General features: G+C 40.5%; 1 protein-coding gene across 2 annotated transcripts in view; it reads right to left on the bottom strand.

Moving 5' to 3' along the window:
- MAST4 (microtubule associated serine/threonine kinase family member 4) overlaps positions 1-23,766 on the bottom strand; it is a 563,401-nt gene that overhangs the window by 258,788 nt on the left and 280,847 nt on the right. For both annotated transcript variants that reach the window (XM_042940435.1, XM_042940432.1), the window contains exon 4: positions 15,046-15,077. In XM_042940435.1, coding sequence (XP_042796369.1) covers positions 15,046-15,077 — 32 coding nt within the window. The remainder of the gene's footprint in view (positions 1-15,045; positions 15,078-23,766) is intronic.

Below are 23,766 nucleotides of genomic sequence, written 5' to 3'. Positions count from 1 at the left end.
ACATCTAATGCAGATGAGAATGTCAGAAATGGGCACTGTTACGTGCAAATATGATTGGCTATTCCTTTGAGGAAACTAATTTAGCTTTATCTGTGAAAATTAAAAATGCACATACCGTTTGACCAAGCAATTCCACTTCTGGGAATCTATCCTATAGAAGGAAAAAAAAAAAAAGGACCAGTACGTAAGGACACAGGTACAAAGATGTTGATTGCAGCATTGTTTGTTGTATGGTAGAGGACGAGGGGGGCCAGGAAATAGCACGAAAGCATACTGATGGAGAAACGATTAAATGAAATGTGATGTATCTATAATATGCAATTATTAAAAAGAACAGGATAAATCTGTAGATGCCAACTTGGAAGAGATTGGTGAGGTAAGAAAAGCAAACTGAAGGGTAAGTGCTAGAATCCCACCTTAAAACGGTAGCAACAGCAGCAACACAACAATGAAGTTGAAAACACTCGTGTGTACATGAAGGAAGGAATAGAGGAATACAGACGAGACTGACAACACCTGCCCAGGGTTGTAAGTGGAGGCAGGGATTAGAAGGGATGGGAATTATTTACATCCTCTTAGTGTATTTCTGTGTTGTTTCACTATTTACCAGGAGCACCCTATTAATTTTGTAATTTTCAAAAATATATTTAAGGAACAATGATTAGCTCTTATTAGCAGTAGTAGGGCAGTGTCTCCACATATTCATCCTCAGTGAAAGAAGAGCAAATAAACAAATATTTCTTTCTTTGCTTATGCCAGTCATCACAGTATTCTTGTTTAATTGCTTGCCCAATATCCATCCCATCTCTCTCCCATATGTCTATTAGCCATGTGGTTTGGGTGGGTCGGATTCCCAGGGACTCCTGAATAGTCTAAGCCAGTTCTGTTGAAAAGAACTACAACTTAACGCCACTTCTATAATTTTAATTTTCTAGGAGTCACAGTAAAAAAACTTTAGAGACACAGGTGAAAGTATTTTTAATCATGTATTAGCATTCTAACTCAGAATATCCCCAAATAGCACCATTTCAACATACAGCTAATACACAAATTATTAATGAGCTATTCCACATTTTTTCATATCTCAACTTGGACTAGCTACATTTCAACATCTCAATAGCTACATGTGGCTAGTGGCTACCATACTAGAGAGCACCAGTCTAAACTAGTGAAAGAATTGTTTTAATATTACCATATTCAAGGGGGACACATAGTTTAGGATGGCCTACTCAAAGAAAAACTCACAATGACAGGAGAAAAAACATCTCCTGGTGGGAATGAATAAGAAAAAAAAGTATGAAAACTGCTGGCAGCCACATAGAGCTATGAAGGAAGCCTCAAGGGGGGAGAAATTGGGTCCTGTGGCAACCATGAACCTCTGGACAAACCCCTGCGACAAGCCTGGACTATTAGTTACATGAGCTGGTAAAGTTCCTTTATTTTTTCAACCACTTTGAGTTAGGTTTTTTATTACCCGCAATCAAAGGTATCCCAATTGATGTTCATCTATGGCCCAATGTTCAAACAAATGTTTTCTTCTTAAGCAAGTTAACTCAGATGTTCAACATTTCTTCCATTTATTTGTAGTCAAGGCATGCTTTTGTTAAACTAGCTTTATTTGGTAAAGCCTTTTTTTTAGATATCTCCTGGAAACATTTCTGAAGACTTCCACAGACTAATTCCTGATCATCTTGGGTAATTGTCCATGATCACCTCTCCTCAAGACAATAAGGACATGAGGTGCCAGAGAAATCTATCAGTTCCACTCCCATTCCACCCTCTTTTCTAGTCTTTCCTCTCTAGACCAGGGCTCCCCAACTTGAGCACTACTGATATTTTGGGGAGATAAGACTTTGTTGGGGGCGGTTTTCCTGAACATTGCAGAACGTTTAGCAGCATCCCACTAGATGATAAATCCCACTCGCCCAGTAGTTGTGACAATCAAAAATGTCACTACACACTGTCAAATGTCCTCTTACAGGACAAAATCCCCCCTGGCTGAGAACTGCTGTTCTAGACCAACCACCAGTTCAAGTGCACAAGTGACCGTCATTGTTCTGTGAGACTCAGTCATTGCAGCAAGCATACAGTATGATGCTACTCCTATCCTCTGCATCATAAGCTTTCCATGCACACATGAGGTTCTAGAATCTCATCTGTTCATGTGTTCCTCCTTCCCTCCCATACTAGGTTGACCCTGAGCTCTCCATTGCACACTTCTTTCCAAAAGAAGTGTGCCTAGATCCCTCTAACTTCACCTTGAAATCATTACCTGAGCTGCTCCCCGAACCAACCACCCAACCATTGCTCTCGGGCTTCTTTGAGGGGATTTTTTTCGACAAAGTATGTGCTCATTTACGGCCATTCATTCCTCAAGTCAAGTTCCCACAGCTGGGCCACTCAGCTCTTCCATCAGTCCATCCTGAGGGACAACTCCATCCCAGTCTCTCCACACTGTAACAACTCACACTTTATTCTTCCTAATCCATCTCTAAGACTAGAGTTCCACTGTAACAACCACTGGAAAACTCTTCACAGCTTCTCAAACTGATATAAAAATTTAATCCAATTCCAATAAAAATCTCAACAGGTTTTTCTTTTTGTGGAAACTGACAAACTGATTCCAAAATTAAAGAACCTAAAATAGCCGAGACAACTCTGGAAAAAAATCAAGATGGAGAACAAACACTACCTAATATCTAGACTTATTATAAAGCCATAATAATCAAAACATTGTGGTACTGCTGGAAAGACAAATAGGTCATTGAGAGAACAAAGTTTGCAAAAAGACACACACATATAGTGAGAGCAAGTGATTTTCAACAAAGGTAAAAAACAATTCAGCAGAGAAAGGTTCATTTGTTCAACAAATGGTGCTGGAACAATTAGATAACTACTTGCAAGAATATGAGCTTCAATCCATGCTTCACCCATATACAAAATTAACTCAAAAGGGATTACAGACTTAATGTAAAATCCCAAACTATAAACATTCTGGGGGGAAAAAAAACCAGGAGAAAAGCTTTGTGACCTAGGTCAGGTAAAGATGGCTTAGATGCAACACCACAAGTATATTCACCGAAGGAAAAAAATGATAATACAGATAATACAGATTTTAATTTTAATAAAATTGAAAACATTTGCTCTTCAACTGATGCTGTCAAGAGACTGAAAACACAAGCCACAAGTTGGGAGAAAGTTTACCAATCATATATAGCAGTTTTATCTATTATGGCCCCAAAGTATAAGCAACCCAAATGTCCATCAACAAACGGATGGCTAATCAAACTGTGAATAGTCAAACTGTACCCATTCGATACGATATTACTTAGCAATAAGGAATGAACTATTAACATATGCTACAACATAGATGAATCTCAGAATAATTAAGCTGAGTGAAAGAAATGAGATTCCCCCCTCCCAAAAAAAAAGTACCGCCAGTATTGTTCCATTTATTTAAAATTTGAGAAAACGCAGGGAGTAATAAATCAGTAAAAAGAAACTTCTGGGCAGGATGGCTACTTCATTCCCTTGATATGGTGGTGGTTTCACAAGTATATACATAAGACATTTATGAAATCGTGTACCTTAAATTAAGTACAGTTTACTGTATGCCAATTATGCTTCCATAAATCTATTTTATTTTTCTGAAAGATGTCAGGGGGGAATTATTAGCTGTTGGGGGAAATATTAACTGGTAGACCATGTAGGCCTCTACTGCTCTGGGTACAGCTGAAACTGGTTCATGCTACATGGGATTTCATGAGAAGTGTTTCTGAAGGGTTTGTGTGCTTGTTTTGTTTAAAATTATGCAGTGGAGTAATAGAAATAAAATTCAAAATTCCTGGGTACTTAACATAATACAGCCTGGGTAGTGTTAAATCAGGGACCAAAGGTATGTGCTAGAGAGGGAGAGATTTGGTGGAGCCTCAAGAGGTACCAATTTCCACTACCTTCACTGTAATTCTCTTTTTAAGTATATCCCGAGACAATCACCACCATCACTATTCCTCCTGTGGTTTTCAAGGTAAGTCTGACCACATCTTTCAATAAAAAAAAAAACAAAGAAAGAAAAATGAGAATAAAGCCAAGTGGCCTGAATTCTCAAAGATAATAATTAATTAGCAAGCTTTAACCAGATGTTTGATGACACTATTTTTCCCTATGATTCTATCAGAATCAACTGCATTTACATACAAATTGGCAATACTTTGGAATCCCACCTAAGAAAAAGCCACCATTTTTCCCTTAAGACATGAAACCCATGTACTGATCTATTAATTTCTTTTCAGGATATGATGTCAAGTGCATTTTTAAAATATACTCCATTGCTCCCAAGTGCTTCTTTAATCCACAAGGACTGGTTTTAGCATTTAAACTAATTTATCCTAGACATAAAAAACCTTCTGCTTATTCTCCCAGATAATTGATTCTTGATTTGTTAAGATACTAAACACTACACTTTATACCCTGAAATGCAAAACCACTGGTGAACTCACTTGTGTGCTCCATGCAGAGCAAATACCATTTAGTGCCTCAGCAGAGAGGCCAAGGAGAGCTCAGAAACAGAGAACACCCCCTCGCTCTGTCCTGCTGACAGCACAGGGGGAAGGTCCTCACTGTCCCTGCAACAAACACTATCATTTGTTTCACAGCAGCTACATACGATGTCATATGGTGCCAACTTCTCAAAGCGAATGGTTTTCAAAAAATAAAAAGAAACCCAAAGATAAGCTCTGTCTCAAAGCTGACCTAAGGAAAAGCACAGACGACCACCAACATTAACATTGTAAGGCTGCATTGGAAGGGCGCCTGGGTGGCTCAGTTGGTTAAGTGTCTGACTTCAGCTCAGGTCAGGATCTGGGGGTCTGGAAGTTTGAGCCCCGTGTCTGGCTCTGTGCTGACAGCTCAGAGCCAGCAGCCTGCTTCAGATTCTGTCTCTCCCTGCCCCTCCCCCACTTGTGTGTGAGCGCTCTATCTCCCTCTCTCTCTCTCTCTCTCTCTCTCTCTCAAAAATAAATAAACTAAAAAAAAAGACTTCATTGGAAAATCACGGTTTATTAAGAGTTTGGCACTCAATGGTAATGTCATCCCAATGTTAATCTCATTGATCTGGATGACACAACACAAGTTAGAAATCACTTTTCCTATACAGTCAAGAGCACAAAGCATATGCCACACTAATATTTTCTAACAGAATAAGAACACTTTCACATAAAGATCGACAAAATATGCAAATATATCTTGAAAGGTTTTACAGTTCTAGAAAAAAGGCATTTGAAAATCTTCCCCTCCATATAATAGGCATATTTGAATTTATTATGATTACAATATTCATTTCGGAAAAAATCAAAATTTATTCTTCTGTGCTAGGTCAAATTGATGCCACCTATTTTCACATGCAAATAAAATTCATAGAATATACTTAATGAAACCTTCCCCCCTCCTTACAGAACTATCTGCATTGAATTTCCTTATGGTACCCATCACACGTTACTTGGGTGACTTAGGAGGTGAAGAAGATCCCAGAAGACCATGGGAAGAGAAGTGTACAATGGGGGGCATGTTCAATGGACACGTCTTAGGTTCCAAAACTTGAGCATGGAGAAGCCCTCAAACTCATCCCAGGAGAGGGGACTTTATATAACAACACGTTAAAAGACAATCCATGTGTGTTCAAATAAAAGAAGTGACCCACCAAGGTGCTCTCATGTGGGACCCCTACTTCAGAAAAACAGAGGGACCACTCAAAATAACTTTGCCCCAGCCGATTAGGTCAGTCAGCTGCCACAAGGAGCTAAGAAAAAAGAAAAAAAAAAAAAAAGAGCAGGGGGTTGAATTCTTTGGAGTCAGAACAGCTGAGGAAAGGGCAGAGATTCTAAGGTGAAACACCAAGACGCACGCCCAGTCTTCCAGCTACCACCCACCTCTCCAAGGCTCCCCTCAGAGGGCCTGACTCACTACCACACCCCAGGGTAAAGAGGACAATACAGAACTCAGCTGCTCCACTCATGTCTGACTGGATAATGGGCACACCTGTTACTGCGGCTGGGCCTACCACACCCCGCCAGCATGGCTCTTCCTAGTCTCCTTATCAGTCTGAGTAAACTTCACATCCGGGCTTATCTGGCATGTGCCTGGAGGTCTTCCCTTTGGTTGCAGCTTTAAGTATAAGTATGAACACTCAGGAAGAGCTGGGGCTAAGCTTTCCAAAATGTTCAAAGAAATCATGACAAGCACGGTGAAGTCAAGCATACTGTGTGGTGTCTACCATTTGTTTTAACCACACTGTGGATGTTGATGCTAAAATTCATGTCTTTCAGAAGACAGCACACCCACATCCTTGCTGATTATCTCTTTCCAACTCAACTGTATTACACTCCTCAAACGGAAAGGTTGCCTTCCAATCCCTGTGTGTAGGAACTCTAAATTCTGATCCCAGTTCACAGAACTATCCTGAATACAAGCAAATCTCAAATCCTCTGTGTTGTTAGTTCTACATTTCTCAAAGGCATGTTCCATCATATTTCTGTTCAAGTTTCTTCTAGGTATGAAATCCTGACTAAAATTTTTCATATGGACATATATAATACCCCACTTCATTTTCCTCAACACCTGCCTATCCCAAAACACAATTTTAAGAAGTGATCTGTATACTACACTGAGAAAAAGGATAAGTAGATTATTCTGGAAAAGGGGCCACTGAGCACAAAAAGTGCCCGCAGAGCATGATGATATAAAGCCAGAATATGTATATGTTCTGTCCTCACAGCCACCTGGAAACCTCCTGTTACCAGGCTTGACCATCATGGGATGTGGGGGAAAGACCTACCCAAGGATATGGGGGCCAAATGCCTCTTTAAAACCTCACCATTGACAAAAACTGGGGGGGGGGGGGGGAACAGTCTTTTAGAAAATGCTAGGCAAATGATCTGGCTTTAAAGGAACTTCCTCTGCCTACTTTGCAGTCTCTGACCTAATTCTACAGGACAAAAATAAGAGATGGGGGAGAGGATGGTACAGGGAGGGCTTAATTCCCAGTATGTTCTGTTTCACAGAACACTTACATAATATAGTATGTCAGACACTGTTTTAAACGCTTTACAAATGTTAACTAATTTAATTTTCAAAACACTCTCCATCTGGGGCTCCTGGGTAGCTCAGTTCGTTAAGCATCTGACTCTTGGTTTTGGCTCAGGTCAAGATCTCATGGTTCCTCAGTTCAAGCCCCACATCTGGCTCTGCTCTGACAGTGCAGAGCCTGCTTGGAATTCTCTCTCTCTCCCCTTTTCTTTCTGCCCTCCCTGGCTTGTACTCTTTCTCTAAGCAAATAAATAAATGAAAATAAAAAATTTTACAAATGAGTAAGCAAATGAGGAAACAAAGACACCTAGAAGCTCAGTAACCGTCTGAAGGTCACAGCACTGGGTAAATGGTGGAGACCGGACTGAAACCCAGGCAACGTGACTCAACTCCAGGCTCTGAAATGCCTACTGAGTTACAGACTGGAGAAGTAGCTTTTGGTGAGAAACATCCATCAAGTGGCCTTAGGGGGTCACCCTACACAAGCCTTGCTGAAAAGGATTGCACACTGAAAACTCTTTCCAAAGTCCTGTTTGACTCATTTTTCCTTAAAAGTTATTCTAGTAAATGTGAAGTAGAGAACGTTCCCTTGGGCCTTATGGGCATCCAGAAACCCAGTTTGCCACCATATACACTGAGGCTCTAAGAGCAGTTGTTCTCAACTGGGAATGATATTTTAGGTTCACCTTGACAGCTGGTGGAAAGTCCATAAGCTCTGTCCCAAACTACCCCCCCCCCCACTTCCCCTCCTCCAGATTCTAATTTGCACTCTCAAGTGTTTTTGGAAATGTGAATGCATAAACCTCCCTGGGGGACCTAGCCCTTCCTTCCCTGGAGCAAAATTAAGGTTTTCCTCAAGGTTTCAAAGGTAAGAAGATCCATCCTATGTTGCTTCTATCCAGTAGATCTCCTCCCACCCACTTCACAGAAGATGAATACATGCATGTTAAAAGCCGCTGCAAATATATGCCAAATACCAAACTGGCTATTCGATGAATATATAAATGCAATTGACATTCTTTCACAGGCTGAAATCCTCTCTTTACTCTCAGGATATATTACACCATTCTCTTTTTATATAAACATGCCACTTTAAATGCTAATTCAGATGCAACACTCAATTTTTCCTTCGTTTTGTTTCTGGGTTTCTAACATTCAAAAGGACACTGGACTTCCACTTGCCTTTGACAAGGGATATTTTGAATTCTTGCTTCAATATGGGTGGGGGGTGGGAGGGAAGAAAGTACTGAAAAGAAAACTAAATTTATTTTAAAAGTTATCCAAATACAAGTGTGGTTTTACTATGTCCTTTATTTTTCTCCAAGTAAGCCCTTTCCGTCTGTTTCAGGAAATGCTGCCTTCACCTTGCTGAAAATCCCACAAATCTAATTCAACTGGGTTGTAAAATGAAGGCTATTCCCTCTCCTTGCATTCTAGACTGAAACTACTCATTTTACTCAGAGTACTTTTCTAAATAGTTCGTGAAGGCAGTATGTTCTGGCTAAAATACAACTGAGGGAATGGAACTCTTCTGTTTTAAAAACTACACATTTCTTGGGCGCCTGGGTGGCTCAGTCAGTTAAGCATCTCACTTTGGCTCAAGTCATGATCTTACAATTCATGAGCTTGAGCCCCGCATTGGGCTCTGTGCTGACAGCTCAGAGCCTAGAGCCTGCTTCAGATTCTGTGTCTCCCTTTTCCCTGCCCCTCCCCTGCTCGTGCCCTGCCGGTCTGTCTCTCTCTCAAGAATATAAACTTTACAAATTACTTTTAAAAAATACACATTTCTATGTATGCCAATGACATCAACCCAAGGCTACTCAATGACACAGAAGGCCACTTCCTAGCTTGTCTCGAAATGATAAATTCCAACCAGTCCAGGACCTTCAGTCCAATATATCTAAAGTAAGATAAACCATCTTCTACATCCAGCAGGCCCAGCTCCACCCAGAAGTTTCTGACAACCATGAGCATCCTCTGGCTTCTGTCATCCTGGCCACCCTCTGACAACACTCTCCCTCTGTTGCTTACTCATCTTCCATTCCTTTCCTGCCGTGCCCAAGAGAGCCAAAATTAGATAGAAGGGAGGTAAGTTTGCCACCCATTGATACATTTATTAACCTACACGTGGGGCAGAACAGTTCTTGACAGCTGCTCCCCTCTCTGGTTGCCTCATCTCCCATCAGTCCACCAGAAAGACATTCCATTAATGAACCGTCTGCTGCTGTGCTAAACACAGCTCAGTGACAAGCTGCCCAAAGGTATGTACCAGTCAATGAGACACTGAAAAGAAAAGCCCTTTAAGATCCAACTGAATGGATTTCTAGTACTAGGATGTCTGGCACCACGGCAGATGTATTTGAGATGCTGGTCTTCTTTGTAGGTAGGGGGGTGGGCTTCCTAGCAGACCTGAAGAAGGGGGAGGCCAACAGACAACTATCTAGGCATGAGTGCCCAGCCCTAGTCACTTCTGGCTACCTCCAGAGTAAGGACATAACAAAAGGAAAGCATGAGGGGTGCCTGGGTGGCTCAGCCGGTTGAGCTGCCAACTGTCATGATCTCACAGTTCTTGGTTTCGAGCCCATGTCAGGCTCTGTGCTGACAGCTCGGAGCCTGGAGCCTGCTACGGATTCTATGTCTCCCTCCCTCTCTGCTCCTTCCCCACTCGTGCTCTGTCTCTCAAAAATAAATAAACATTAAAAAACTTTTTTTTTCAAAAGCACAGCATTAACGGAGAAGGGACAAAACTCTACAGAGAGGAACAGTTACTGGATACTAGTATTTATTACTGCTAGATCAAGAAATTAAAATAAACCAAGACCCCGAAGTTGTCTTTTAGGAATTTCAAGACTCCCAACTGCTCAGCAGGCGGAAACACTGTTTTTCAGGACTTGTGTGCCCATGAGGGGGAGTTTCTGCCTGACGTTTCAGCTGCTAGAATACACAGCACAGTTTCCTTCTCTGTATAACGAAATACGAAAGGTAGCTAAAAAAAAAAGATTGGAGGACAGGGAACTGGCTCCAGCCAATCTCCAGCACCTCCCCCCACCAGGAAATTCCACGTAAAAAGAAGCTCTCTCTGTCCCCAGAGCTGTTTATTCAGACAATTAACAAAACAGAAAGGGGTCTTTAAAACAAAATAAAGGGTAGTAGCCAGGGAGACCTTGGTTTTGCTCCCAACCATCCATTAGCTCACATCTTGGGTTTTTACCTTTTTACCACTTTCCTTCTCTGAAAATCAACACCTCCCAGAGAGTTTTTTCCACTTGGAAAAGTCATTTCAGGACCCAAGATGTAAATATGGGTAAGGACTAGATAAGGGACCCCACGGCACTATTAGCACTTTTATAAACATGGACAGTGTAGAGTCCTTGTTACCAGAAAAACAAAATAACGTCAAGAGAGCCTGTGTATTCCACACTGATTTAAACCAAGAAAGATCTGGCATGGGCCACGGAATCACTGTTAGTCCTCAACACACTGTGATAGGAACTGAGTCCCAAAGCAGGACAGTTTACTCAGCTGCGACACTCACAGTCTGGCTGGGGGAGATCTACCATCATCCACACTCTGCACCTTACTGTGCTAGGCACCTTGTAGGAATTAAAAAACAGTCACTTCTCTTAAAAGGCTAAAAACTGAAGACAACAAGTCTAGTTCTCTAACTGGATGTCAAAACATTCCTCCTTTCCTGCTCAAGTACCAAAATTTATCATGCTGCTCTGGCACTAACCAGGAAGTACCTGCCACAACAGATATTCTGACCACTGTAAAACCGTACTCACTGGGGCCAGTCTTCATCATGTCACAAAAAAAAACACAACAACAGGGGGTGCCGGTGTGGCTCAGTTGGTTAAGCCTGCAACTCTTATTTCGGCTCAGGTCATGATTTCATGATTCATGAGTTCGAGCCCTGCATCAGGCTCTGCACTGACAAGGCAGAGCCTGATAGGGATTCTGTCTCCTTCTGTCTCTGCTCCTCTCCCATTTTCCCTTTGTATCTTTCTCAAAAATGAATAAAAAAAGAACTCAAAAAAAAACACACACACACACACACACACACACACACACAACAATAAAACAAAAATCACTACAGGTACACTCTCTCCTTCCATTCAAAATAGTTTAACAGTTACTTAATTTTCTCTTCGAATTATTTTTAAATCTCTACATCTGGATAAAATAGTTTGACTATTACCTTCATGTAATTACTACACTTTAAATAAAATATTTCAAGAATATCAAAATGTGGAAGGAATACTCTAAACACCCATGTACATACCACATTAATCATATATGTGACAGCCCCTGGGGAGGCCCCTCAAATCCCATTTCTTTCTTCTCCTCCACTGATAAGCTTTACTGTACATCTGTTGCCCATGCCTTTTTGATATTTTTATTGTACATGTTTGCATCCACAAACAGTAAACTGTCTTGTCTTGCTTATTTTTAATTTTTATAATGTAAACGCTTTCTTGCCTGTGCAATTTGCTTTTACCTTTTTGTTCTGCATGCTGTTTTTGATAATTACATGTGTTGATACATATGCTCCAGTTCATTCATTCTACCTGCTGTACAGTATTTTGTTCTATGATTATATCATGATTTAGTCAAAGGATATATAGATCTTGACAGGTTGCTAAGAGGAGAAAGAGCAGAGAGTATGAAAGCTTTAGTTCCAAGGAGAAAGGAAGGGAAAGTGCCGGAAGCATCGAGGACCAAGCACCGGCACATGGGTACTCTTTGAAGGGAAGAAGACAACTAGCTCAAGTCTAGCTATCTAAGCAGCCAGAGTGGAGACGGCATCTGGGACTCTGAAGGTGAACAAGGGTTGGAAAAGCCTCTGGAAAACTGATCTGGAGTCATGGGTAATTTAGGAATATCTTGCCTGGAAAGCATCTTTCACTTCTCCTCTGATGCCCCTTGTACCACACACACACAAAATGGTCACAACCTCTTAAAACATATTTGAAACAACACAGATTTCAAGTTAGTTCTTGAGAAAACGATCATAAAATACAAATTACTGGAGTACTGGATTATTTTCTAGACAGAATGCAGTACAACTTGCTTGTTTTAGGCTTTTAATGAGTAATAAAAAGAAAAGCCTATTTTCTGTGTTGTTTTGTGGAAGAGTTAACTGTAACGTATAGAAAACATAAGTTACCATGATTCCAGGCATGAAAATTACCTTTAAGACAATACCACATTAAAAAAAAAAAATCTGATAAATCCCTAAGTGCCTGAATGATGGCAATGCATGTTCAGAATATCATGCTTCAAGACATACAAAGTAGAGGCGGTGGATATAATACAATCGGGCACCTTCTTCCAAGAACACAGCCTTTCTGAAGGTACACACCCTCTGACACTTTCAATCACATTGCTTTGTAACTACAGACCATGAGGAATACATCACCCTGTGCAGTGGCTCACTGTTAACATGGAGAGAATATTCGACAGAACAGAGGGATCAAATCCTCAATCTTTCAGAGAAAAGATACTAAAAGATCTGAAAACATTCATGCTGGAGGCATTTAACCAGCTAATAAACTGACCAAGTGTTAACAGGTTTAATAATTAGGTGCCATTATGCTGGCCAGCACCACTTGTGCCCTTCCTCATTAGATTTGTATTAAAATCACCCTAGCTATTATTTTTTAAAGTATTTTCTTTTTCTCAAAGTCATAAAACAACCTTGCATGAGGAGAGTAATCACTGGCATTTGGGATGGGGTCACCGAAAATGCTGAGTGGTGTTAAGTCCCAAAACATCTCTATCATAGACCATTAATTCTCTGGGGAACATTTGTCTTTAATAAAAAATACAAAGGAGCATCTTTATTTTTCGTTTCTTTCACTTGGAAGTATTAATTTTCCCAGAATTCACTAAAAAGAAAAAGATAGATTTATGCTATGTTTTACTCCCATCGTTTGATTGATAGATCAATTGGTTTTTATTAGGGAAGAGATTTTAAATGGCTTAAATGTAATTCTATATCTCTCATTAAATTTTCAAAGCATGGATCCCAAAGAAACTTACGTTATCATCCTTTTCATTCATGAAAGATTCTAAGCTCTGAAGTAGATAAATTTAAATATCTTATTTACCTTCTATTTTCCCATCAATATACAGCTATCAGCTACCATTAACAGACTCAAACAAGGAGATATGGAGATAAGGAGATTTTACAAAAGGAAATACAGCCCTTTAATAGGCATAGGGAATCATTTTGTAGTTAACATTACCTTAATAGAAAGGTACAAAAAACATACTGAGAAACTGAAAAAAAAAATGCAATCTTTTATGTAGGCTAAAAGGAAGATTTGAGTAAAGTTATAAAGTTTTCAGATAAAGCATTAAAGACAAACCTAGAATGCTTTTAGCATTAAATAAAGGTACAAGAGAAAAGAGATTTTTTTCTATTATTTCATGTAGTTTTACTTGTTTTTCTAATTTCTTATTTTTAATCATGATTAGAAATATCAAAATGTTTGGATGTGTCCAAGTCTAGGTGAGAGTCCTAATCAAGATTCAGAAGAAGGCAAGTTTTTGATTCTACGGGCATTTCCTATGGCCAACTTTTAAGCAATTAACTTCTAGCACACAGAGATAGAAGTTGGAAGTGAGTGAAATTTTCTAGACACATTCTTCAAGAAAAATAGTCCAGCATCCTCCAGGTAGCCTAAAGCTGTGAAACATTAAGAACCAAAATGGACAGTATTGAAATGTAACTGGGTAAAGTTCTGGTTCTCAGATGCAACGGCTGACATAACCCAAAAGTTAGTCAACAAAATGAATTCTCTCTGCCAACAGCTACCACATACATTTCCAATACTCCAAGTTGATATCTGCATAAATGTACCTGAAATATTATAGTTAGTCTTTAAAAGGCACATTGCCCTTTGGGACGCCTGGGTGGCTCTGGCGGTTAAGGGTCCAACTTCAGCTCAGGTCTGATCTCAATGGTTTGTGTCTTCAAGCCCCATGTTGGGCTCTGTGCTGACAGCTCAGAGCCTGGAGCCTGCTTTGGATTCTGTGTTTCCCTCTCTCTCTGCCCCTCCCCCACTCATGCTCTGTCTCTCTCTCTCTCTCTCTCTCAAAAATAAATAAACATTAATAAATAAATAAATAAATAAATAAATAAATAAATAAATAAAAAGCACATTGCCCCAGCCACTCATTTCTTCAGCACAGATACCAAGTCCAAGTATTTCTAGAGCAGCCCTTACACAGTACTAGCTGACAAGAAATCTACTCTAAATTTAGTGGAACATTAAAGGCAATACATTTCATTCTGCAACTTGCTAATGGTAAAAAACTAGCATTTATGCAAATATATTATTAGCCTTCAGAACAAAAGGTTGAAACAAACTATAAGGAAATCAACTTAAGGTTCATAAATCCGCTATTTTAAAACAAGACCATTACATGAGTCAATTCGGTAAGATCCAGACCTAAAAGAAAGTTTAGCTGATTCAAAGCCTTCATCAGCGCAAAAGGGTATCACTTACTTTGCATAAAAATCCATAGCATAAAATCCATAGCATAAAATCCATAGCATAAAATCCATAGCATAAAATCCATAGCATAAAAAACAATCATAGACTTCCAGATCACATAGAAGGGCGCTAATTCTTGACTCAGATCAATTCATACTACCTGCAGACCAAATAATGGTTTTGCTTGATGACATAAGAGAATTTTTTTTTTTTAATTAAGATTCTCCCAGGAGTAAGTAAACATTTTGGTTTACGATGCCCATAAGGAAAAAAGCTGGCAACTTCCTTCAAGATATACTGAAATCATTATTTGACATTTATAAATAAATGCAAAGTGTCTGTTTTCTTAATTCAGTTGATTATCATTTATCCTCCATTTGTCACTGCAAACTTAACAAGTCAGAGAATACATAACAAACTGTACAAAATAATAATAAGAAAACAAAATTAGGCTACTTACAAACTTCCTCTTCGGGGGAGACTCAACTCCTTCTGCAAAAGAAAAACAAAACACAACAAATAAATGAGAGGCTACATTAACCTTAGACTAGCAAGGCACCCAATGGGTGGCACAAAATGTGCCATTCTTCATTATGCTTGATTTGCCGTTTTCCACAATGCGAAGATTTTAATGTCATGATGTTACTCTGGATCCCTTACACTGCTCTCTTTATACACTCTGTTGGAACTACAAACACAGTTTATCTAAATTCCAAAACAGAAAAGACATTAATCCTCTCAAAGCAAGAGAGCAAAATACTGAGTTGAGTTACATGGACCTAAACTGGAGCATAGGGAAAAATCAGAGGAAGGCAAAATCAGAGGAACCCCAAAAGGAGAGAGATAGAAGGAGGAGCAGAAATAATACATTAAAATTAAATGAAAGGTGAAATGAAAAAAAGGCAGTTAAATCAGACTATTTACCCCTAGCAGAAATAAACTCGTGCAAAACAATGGGCATGCCAAAGATTATATATACATACATATTTTTTAAATAAAGCAAAAGGTTTCCTTCTGGTTTTATTTCTTAAAATATGAGTGACTTATGACTTAGGATAATGAATGTCTAATGCCAGACAGCAACAATTAATAGAGTGCTTTTAAGTTTTAAAAAAGGGTGCTCTCATCCTTATCACAAATTAGGATCACTATCCATCTAACTATAGGGGAAGCTGTGAAAACAAACTAAAAAACCAAGCAAACAAACAAACAAAAAAGGGTTACAGGAATATCTTCATGCCTGGGTTCTCAGGAATGATCACTTGATGACAGTAATTAAAGAATAGGAAGCCATGAGTCATCTGGCTGTTTAAACTCTAAAAGAACACAGTATAAATTTGAAAGACTCAACTAAATTTGGGTTTTCATCCCTATAATGACTTTTTTTTCCTCTTGCCTCCCAGAGCTCGAACATTATCCCCTCAGCTTCAAATTCGCCTTTCTGTCCTTTATTTTTAGTGGATCCCTAACTGTGTGTCAGGGACAGAGCCTGCAGATCTTCTAAACAACACAATTTACTCCAGCCTAGCTTCCAGAACATGGCCTTGGAAGCAGCAGACCAGAGGGGAGGATGCTGCTTTAAATATAGCATGCTTTACTCATTAACTGGCAAACATATCCAGATACAATTACAATAATCATATCACTGTTTAATTACAAGAAGAAAAAAAATCAACCATTTTAGAAACAACAGACCTTCTTCCTCTGCTCAACAGCTAACGTTTCCTTCTCAAAGGCCGCAGGGTTCAGTGGTGAAATGTTGTATTTTTGTTTTGTTTTGCTTTTTTCTCAAATCCTTGATTATCCCCAAGAAATTATAGTGTTTGCTCAACTCGGATGCCTCACTGTCAAACATAAATATACCCTCATTTACTAAAACCCCTAATGACAAGAGAAAAGTCTCTGACCAAGACTGTTTTCCTTGGGAACTGAAATGTAAATAGAATAATCAATGAGTGATTCTCCATATGTATATCTTTGATTATGACAAACACTGAGAAATCTGTTTTGGATTCAAGTTAAAAAAAAAAAAAAAAAGAAAAGAAAAGAAGCAAGAGAAGACCTCTCTAGAAATCATTCTTCACCAGACTGTGTCCTTTGGAAAGGAATTACCGAAACCTGATCCCTGGCAAAGGCCTGGAGCTCCAGTCAGTCAACACTGCGGTCCTGTGAGCTGATCTGACATCAGCACAGAAAGAAAAGGAGGCGGAGCCGATGTGTTATCATAAATAACAGAATAAGTTAGGTGTTATTTCAACTCTACACGCAAACAGATCACTCAGAGGGAAAGGGCCAAATGAATTATCGCCAAATAGTTCAATCAATCATATTCCACCCAATGACCTGACCATAAGCCAGCTGCTCTGCTCCGAGAAAAACCGCAGAAACAGCAGGATAAGGGATAAAAACCAACTCTGCTTTTAATCAGAAGTCTTTCCAATAGGTCTGGCATGAGGAGTTCTAAACAAGAAGAAAGGTTACAGTGGGTAACCCGGCACTGCCACTCCGCGGGACGGCAGCCAAGGCTCCAGGATGAGGAGCAGAGGACATTTAATAGGCCACCGTCAACTGACCTGAAGCTTCCCGCTAACCAAGCCGAAGGAGCTAATCCACCTGACGGTTTGAATGTCAGACTCGGGACTGGAAACTCAATTTGGCAGCAAATTGGAATCAGATGCGATGGTAATAAAGTGAGAGAAACGAATGTGCGGTGGCCAAGACCTTGTGAAGGGGAGCTGCAAAAGGCTGCAGATACCAGGAGCACTAGGCAATTGCACCCGGAGCAGCGAGTGGCTAACGTGCGGGGACCACACAACGACCAGTCTGCACCACTCAGAGCAGCATCGAGGCTGCCACAGCCCCTGTGGTACAGTGTCTATGTGTCTTCATCGTATTTTCTTGATGTCAGGGTAACGTCGCTAACACGTGCCTCGATAATTAGATAAGACATATGGCATTGGTTGGAGCCATAAGCCAAAGGCTTCTGTGTAGTGTATGTGGAACACGTGTTAATAATTTAGCATCAGGTAAGAATTGGGAGATGGAAGAAGAGTGGGGCAAAGAGGAAAAAGTACCAGATATATGAACCTGAACTAAACAGCATGGAGTTATTAATCATCACAGGATTAAAGAAATTCCTAAGACTACATTTAAGAACATTAAAATTTTAGGGGCGCCTGGTGGCTCATTCATTAAGCATATGACTTTGGCTCAGGCCATGATCTCCCACATCAGGTGATCTTGAGCCCCACTTCGGGTAAAACATGAGCCCCGGCTGAGCCCACGTCTCTCTCTCTCCCTCCCTCCCTCTCTCTCTCTCTCAAAAAAAAAAGAGAACATTAAAATTTTAAAAATGGTCAGGGCACCTGGGTGGCTCAGTCGGTTGAACGTCCGACTTCAGCTCAGGTCATGATCTCACAGTCCGTGAGTTCAAGCCCTGCTTCATGCTTTGTGCTGACAGCTCAGAGCCTGGAGCCTGCTTCAGATTCTGTGTCTCCCTCTCTCTCTCAGCCCCTCCCCTTCTTAGGCTCTGTCTCTCTCTGTTTCAAAAGTAAATAATTTAAAAAACCATTAAAAAAAAAGATCTTCATTGCAACTGATTACTCAGTGACTTCTAATATTTTAGAAGTGTTGTGTATCATTACTTGCTGGACAGTACAATTTCCTTTGCCCCCCCCTTTCTGAATGTGCTAACTAGCATGTATGTATAAGGGTGAAGTTGGGGTTCAATCTCACAACTTTGAGATCCTGATCTGGGTCACAATCGTGGAAATCAATAGTCGGAGGCTTAACCAACTGAACACACAGGTGCCCCAATACTGTTACCTTCTTGTAATTCCTGGATAAGAGTGAGGACAAACAACGGTACCTCAAATCCAGTAAAAGAATTCCCAGGGAATCCATGAAGAAAAGAGCCTTAACAAATGATTCTGCCCCAGGGCACCTGGGTGGCTCAGTGGGTTTGGCTCAGGCTCAGGTCAGGCTCTGTGCTGACAGCTCAGAGCCTGGAGTTAGCTTCAGATTCTGTGTCTCTCTCTCTCTCCTCCTGCCCTCTCCCCTAACCGATGCTATGTCTCTCTCGCTCTTTCTCAAAAATAAATAAACATTAAAAAAATAAATAAAACAAATGATTCTGACCCTTTCCCCTAGCCAACCTTGGCCTCAAAGGGACAAAATAACTTGTTTTATTCATAAAAACAATACAGAAAACTGAAATATTTAATATGTACAAGCAATTTCCACAATGATAATTAAAAATATATGCTATTTAATAAGCATTTAATAGTTACACATACACAAATAAAACAAGATGGCTACATATGTTTAGGGGATCTTTGAGCTATTCTTTGATGGGTCTTTTAAATCATAAAAGAAAAAAGAGATTTACATATATTATCAAAAACATATGTAGATATCCCCCTGTGTAACAGGTGAAGCTTAATTCTCTTCCCCCTGACAGTGGGCTGGACTTAGTGACTGACTTCCAAAAATAGAAAAGAGAAAGGGAAAAATAACTTTTCAGTGGAGAAACTTGACAGACAAGGTCTTAACCAAGTGATCCAGGTTAACACCACCTGGTAAGTCATTTGCTCTCATGTGCCCCTGATAGGATGTGATGAGAAGGGGCTTCACCTCTGTGGTATTCTCTCTCAAAATCCCTAAGTCCAGTCTAATCATGAAAGAACATCAAGCAAACCCGAGTTGAGGGTCATTCTACAGAATACCTGACTAGTACTCTTTAAAACTGGCAGGACTGTGAAAAACAGGGAACATTTGAGAAACTGTCAAAGATCAAAGGAGAAGGCAGACAGGATGACTAAATGCAATCAGTGTAGGATCCCGAGCTGGCTTCTGGATCATAAAAAGGCCATTAGCAAAACACCTGCTGCTATCCAAATAAAGTGTAAGTCTCGTTAATTACGTACCAATGTTAATTTTGTAGTTTTGCCAAGTGTATTAAGGCTATATAAGATAATTATGTAGTGGAAAAGTACAGTGAAGTGTCTTAAAACTTCTATAAATCTAAAATTATTTCAAAAAATTTAAAAAGTTCTCGCACAAGAGAAGAGAGAGAAGGAGAAAGGAAAACTGGTGGGGAGGGAAGGCAAAGGCCAGAGAATGGAAGGAACAAATGAAAATCTCAATACTCGAAGCTTCTTTTAAGGAAACATTTAATCCCAGTTTTTAGGAGGTTACAGAAGTAATCTATGTGAAAGAAGACTGTGATTAGGACCATCCCTGAAGATGAAGAGAAGCAGTCAGATTTGAGACGCATTTTGATAGAATCTATATATTAAAAAAAACCTATATAATGGGAAAGAAATCAAGGAAAAGTCAAACATTTTCTGCACCAATATACTTGGAGGGCAGAACAGTTTTGTTTGGACATGTTTCGTCCAAGATGATTCTAAGAATTCCAAATAGAAATTTCCAAAGAGGTGGATGGACTTCTATTAACCTGGGTTCAGAAAAGAGGTCGGGGCTGCAGATACCCTTTGGAGTCATTACCGTCTAAGATGGTATGTAAAACCATAGGCTGGCTGAGACAGGAGGAGTGAGAACATACAGAGAAAGATGCACACCTTTATGCATTGTCAGGAGCACCTTAACATTTAAAATCTTCAGGTGGGAAGACTCATGCTACATGTTGCTAAATGATGCTTTGCACTCCGTAGCAACTATGGTTCGTTTTATTTTGTTTTGTTTTGTTTTTGTTTGAAAGAACGTGCACGCGAATGGGGAAGGAGCAGAGGGAGAGAGAATCTTACGAGGTAGGGTTCCGTCTCACGACCCTGAGATCGCTACCTGAGCCAAAATCAACAGACAGATGTTTAAGTGACTGAGCCACCCAGGTGCTTTGCAATTATGATTCTTCTAAACAAAAGAAACTGAGTAAGACTACAAATAAAAAAAAAAAAAAACAACCCTATCTATTGGGTAGATACCAGCTCTCACACCGGATGACAGGATGGTATCACAGACGATCAGAAAATGGACAGGAACCAGAAAAGTGAACCCTAGAAACAGCCCAGTTAGAACATCCCCACAACTGAACCTGAACTCAAGCCCAGCCTCCACGGAATAGATCTTAACTGTCCCTGTGCCTTTCCCGCATTGCTCCTGATGGGCTCCCCTTCCCTGTGAGTATTAGGGTCATCACAGCTGGGTCTCTGCCTCAGCTGTCAAGAAACAGAGAAAAGGAATACTAGCTCCCTTCACCAGCAAAGGGGGAGGTGGGCCACATCTACCAAGACCCGTACTCTGGAAGGAATATCCTCCAAGAAAAGTAACATGGACACATGGAAGTTCTGCAACCTACCCTCTCTCCAAGAAGAAGGAGGAGAAGGAGGAGGAGGAGGAGGAGGAGGAGGAGGAGGAGGAGGAGGAGGAGGAGAAGAAGAAGAAGAAGAAGAAACTAACAAAAAACCCAAATAGAATGGCAATGTCTAGCATATACCATTTCCTCACTACTCTCCAGAAATCATTGAAGTTTATTTTCCCCCATTTCATCATTCCTTAATTAGTCATTGGTAGGCTCACCATTTTATCATGGGTTACTACAACTACTCTGCATTTACAGACGAACTATTAAGTTAGGGAGAGGCTTCAAAGGACCAGGATGTGCAGGGCAGCGTATCAGGCAATGTTAGGGGCTCCTAAGGAGGAAACAAAGGATGGCAGATTTAAAAGCAGTGTTGGGGAAATGGGCGCACACACGTGAAAAGAGATACCACCAGGTGTGAGATTATACAGTTTAAACTGAACGTGTAACTGCTAACGGTGGAGAGAAAATAAAAGGGGATGAGGTAATTCAGCTCGAGCAGTGTTTTTTGTTTGTTTTTAAGTAGGCTTCTGAACAGTGAGATCAAGACCTGAGCTGAGATCTAGAGTGGGACCCTTAACCAACTGATCCGCCCAGGTGCCCCCAAGCACAGGTTCTGAATGTAGCCAGGCTACACATTAACATCATCCAGGGAGCTTTTTAAAATGCCAAGGCCTGAACCCCACTCCTGGAGATGTACAGGGAGTTGTTTGAGTAAATTGTTAAGGGGACTTAAAAGAACTAACCTCCACTAAAGGACAATGAGTTTGCATAAATCATTCGCTTTTGGATTTTTTTATTTATGGTATATTAGGTTTTTTTTTTTTTTAACATGTATTTATTTTTGAGACAGAGAGAGACAGAGCATGAACGGGGGAGGGTCAGAGAGAGAGGGAGACACAGAATCCGAAACAGGCTCCAGGCTCTGAGCCGTCAGCACAGAGCCCGACGTGGGGCTCGAACTCATGAATCGCGAGATCATGACCTGAGCCGAAGTCGGACGCTCAACCGACTGAGCCACCCAGGCGCCCCGGTATATTAGTTTTATAACTGTCACTAAGAGTCACCTTTTAGATTTTCAGGCATTTCCTTTGCAAGTGGGAAGCCCTACAGGGCAAGGAAAGGCACCCCAAGTGGAACTCCCTCTACCTGGAAGGGTGCACAACTAGCTAGAAGTACAGATTCATCCGAGAACTGGCTCTTGTAAAGAAATTATTTTGGCCCCGTTTTTCTGGCCTCCATATCTGAAAGTCACTTGTGAAGGCAGACACACAGGTCAGAGAAGTTCATACTACAGAAACAGATCTTACACGACACTTGGTTTAGAATCAGAGTAGTAGCCGACAGCAGCCTACGTTCAAACAACACTTGAAAAATCTAGTGAACAGCCCATAAAGACCTTGGTTTTCTGCATTAAAAACTTGTACAGGAAAGCTGGAAAAGCAGTAGGTGCACCTCCACAGATATACTTGGACATTCATACCATTCGACCTATAAAAAAAAAAATCACTAAAATCCCTCAGTGGGAATGTGAGAGGGGTGGAGAATCCCAAAGGATCTCCCTTTCTTGCAGGTTTTATTTCATTCTGCTTTTGTATCTATAACCATGATGCACTTTAAATGTATTTATTTGCGGTAGTAAAGTTCAACAAGATGCACCACAAAAATCAAACACAAAATGCTTGCTGGGTTTTTATACCAATCTTACTTGATCAAAACCCCATACTCACTTTCTTTGAATAACAGAAGAAGGTAAATATCATCTTGTTTTCTTGCCAAGCTGGCTTTTTCTGCTATGAACCCAAATAATCAGCTATCATCTTCATGTCTTGGCATTAGGCTTACAGGTTCGTTCTACAAAGTTTCTAAGATATCACAGTATGGCTATCCGTCTCTTTTGGTTTTGTAAGATCTTACCAATAAACGTGCGAAGAATTTTATAACAAAGTCACCTGGCTGTCTGACAGGACACTCAAGTTATCCCCTTGAAAGCCCAGGGGGGACCTGCAATTGCCCACAGCCACAATGCCAGGCGATGCTGGCAGCAAAATCTAAACCAGAGTCATCCAGTTCCGATTTCCCCCCTACGAAGCACTGTGAAAATGTCAGACAGTGGGCAGAGGGGTGATGTGAGCCGCTGAGAGGGGGTCTGAATGAGTACACATGGAGAGAGGGCTGGAATTAGTAACAAAAGAGGGCAGTCTTTCCTCTAAAGAGGAAGAAAGGTACAGGTGTGAACAGGTGCCTTTAAAGAAGAGCGAAGTCAAAGTGAAGCCATTTACTTGGAGTTCTGTAATTTCAGAAACACCTAAGTCAAAATGCTCTACCGAGGGTGAAGCCAAGGGGCATGTGCAGGGATTAAAGCAGGCAAAATGGGTGTCCTTTATTCTATCACACACTTTTTAATAAGGGCCTTTTCCTGGGGGGAAAAGGATTCCATTTGCTGTAAAATGTAGTGTTGAAAAACCTGGAATAGAGGTCTTTTTATAGTATGCAGTAGGACCAAGAGGGGGAGGTCATCAGTTTTCTTTAAGGAGGGTGAGCACTGCTTGTCGGTCAGCGATGTTCCCTGTCATTTGCGATAACAACATCTGGTAGACGAGAGACACTATTCTCAACCTCAAGGCTTACCTCAGGTTAAGTGAAGGTAATGATAAAGTTCACTTTTTGGCCAGTCAGTGGGTTCAAAGATGGCATGTGATTCAATCTGAGAACACGAGATGCAAAACAGTGTTTGCTCCAGGCTCCTGAGAAAGAACTCCCTACCTCTTCCAAGAGAGCTAGCAGGAAAGAAGGAACATTAACCCCAGGAAGCTAATGGCAGTCACAACACAGACCACGGACACTGGGTCTTGGGTG

The sequence above is a fragment of the Panthera leo genome, chromosome A1, assembly GCF_018350215.1.
Source record: "Panthera leo isolate Ple1 chromosome A1, P.leo_Ple1_pat1.1, whole genome shotgun sequence".
Lineage (NCBI taxonomy): Eukaryota > Metazoa > Chordata > Mammalia > Carnivora > Felidae > Panthera > Panthera leo.
This window is presented reverse-complemented; position numbering and strand designations above follow the sequence as displayed.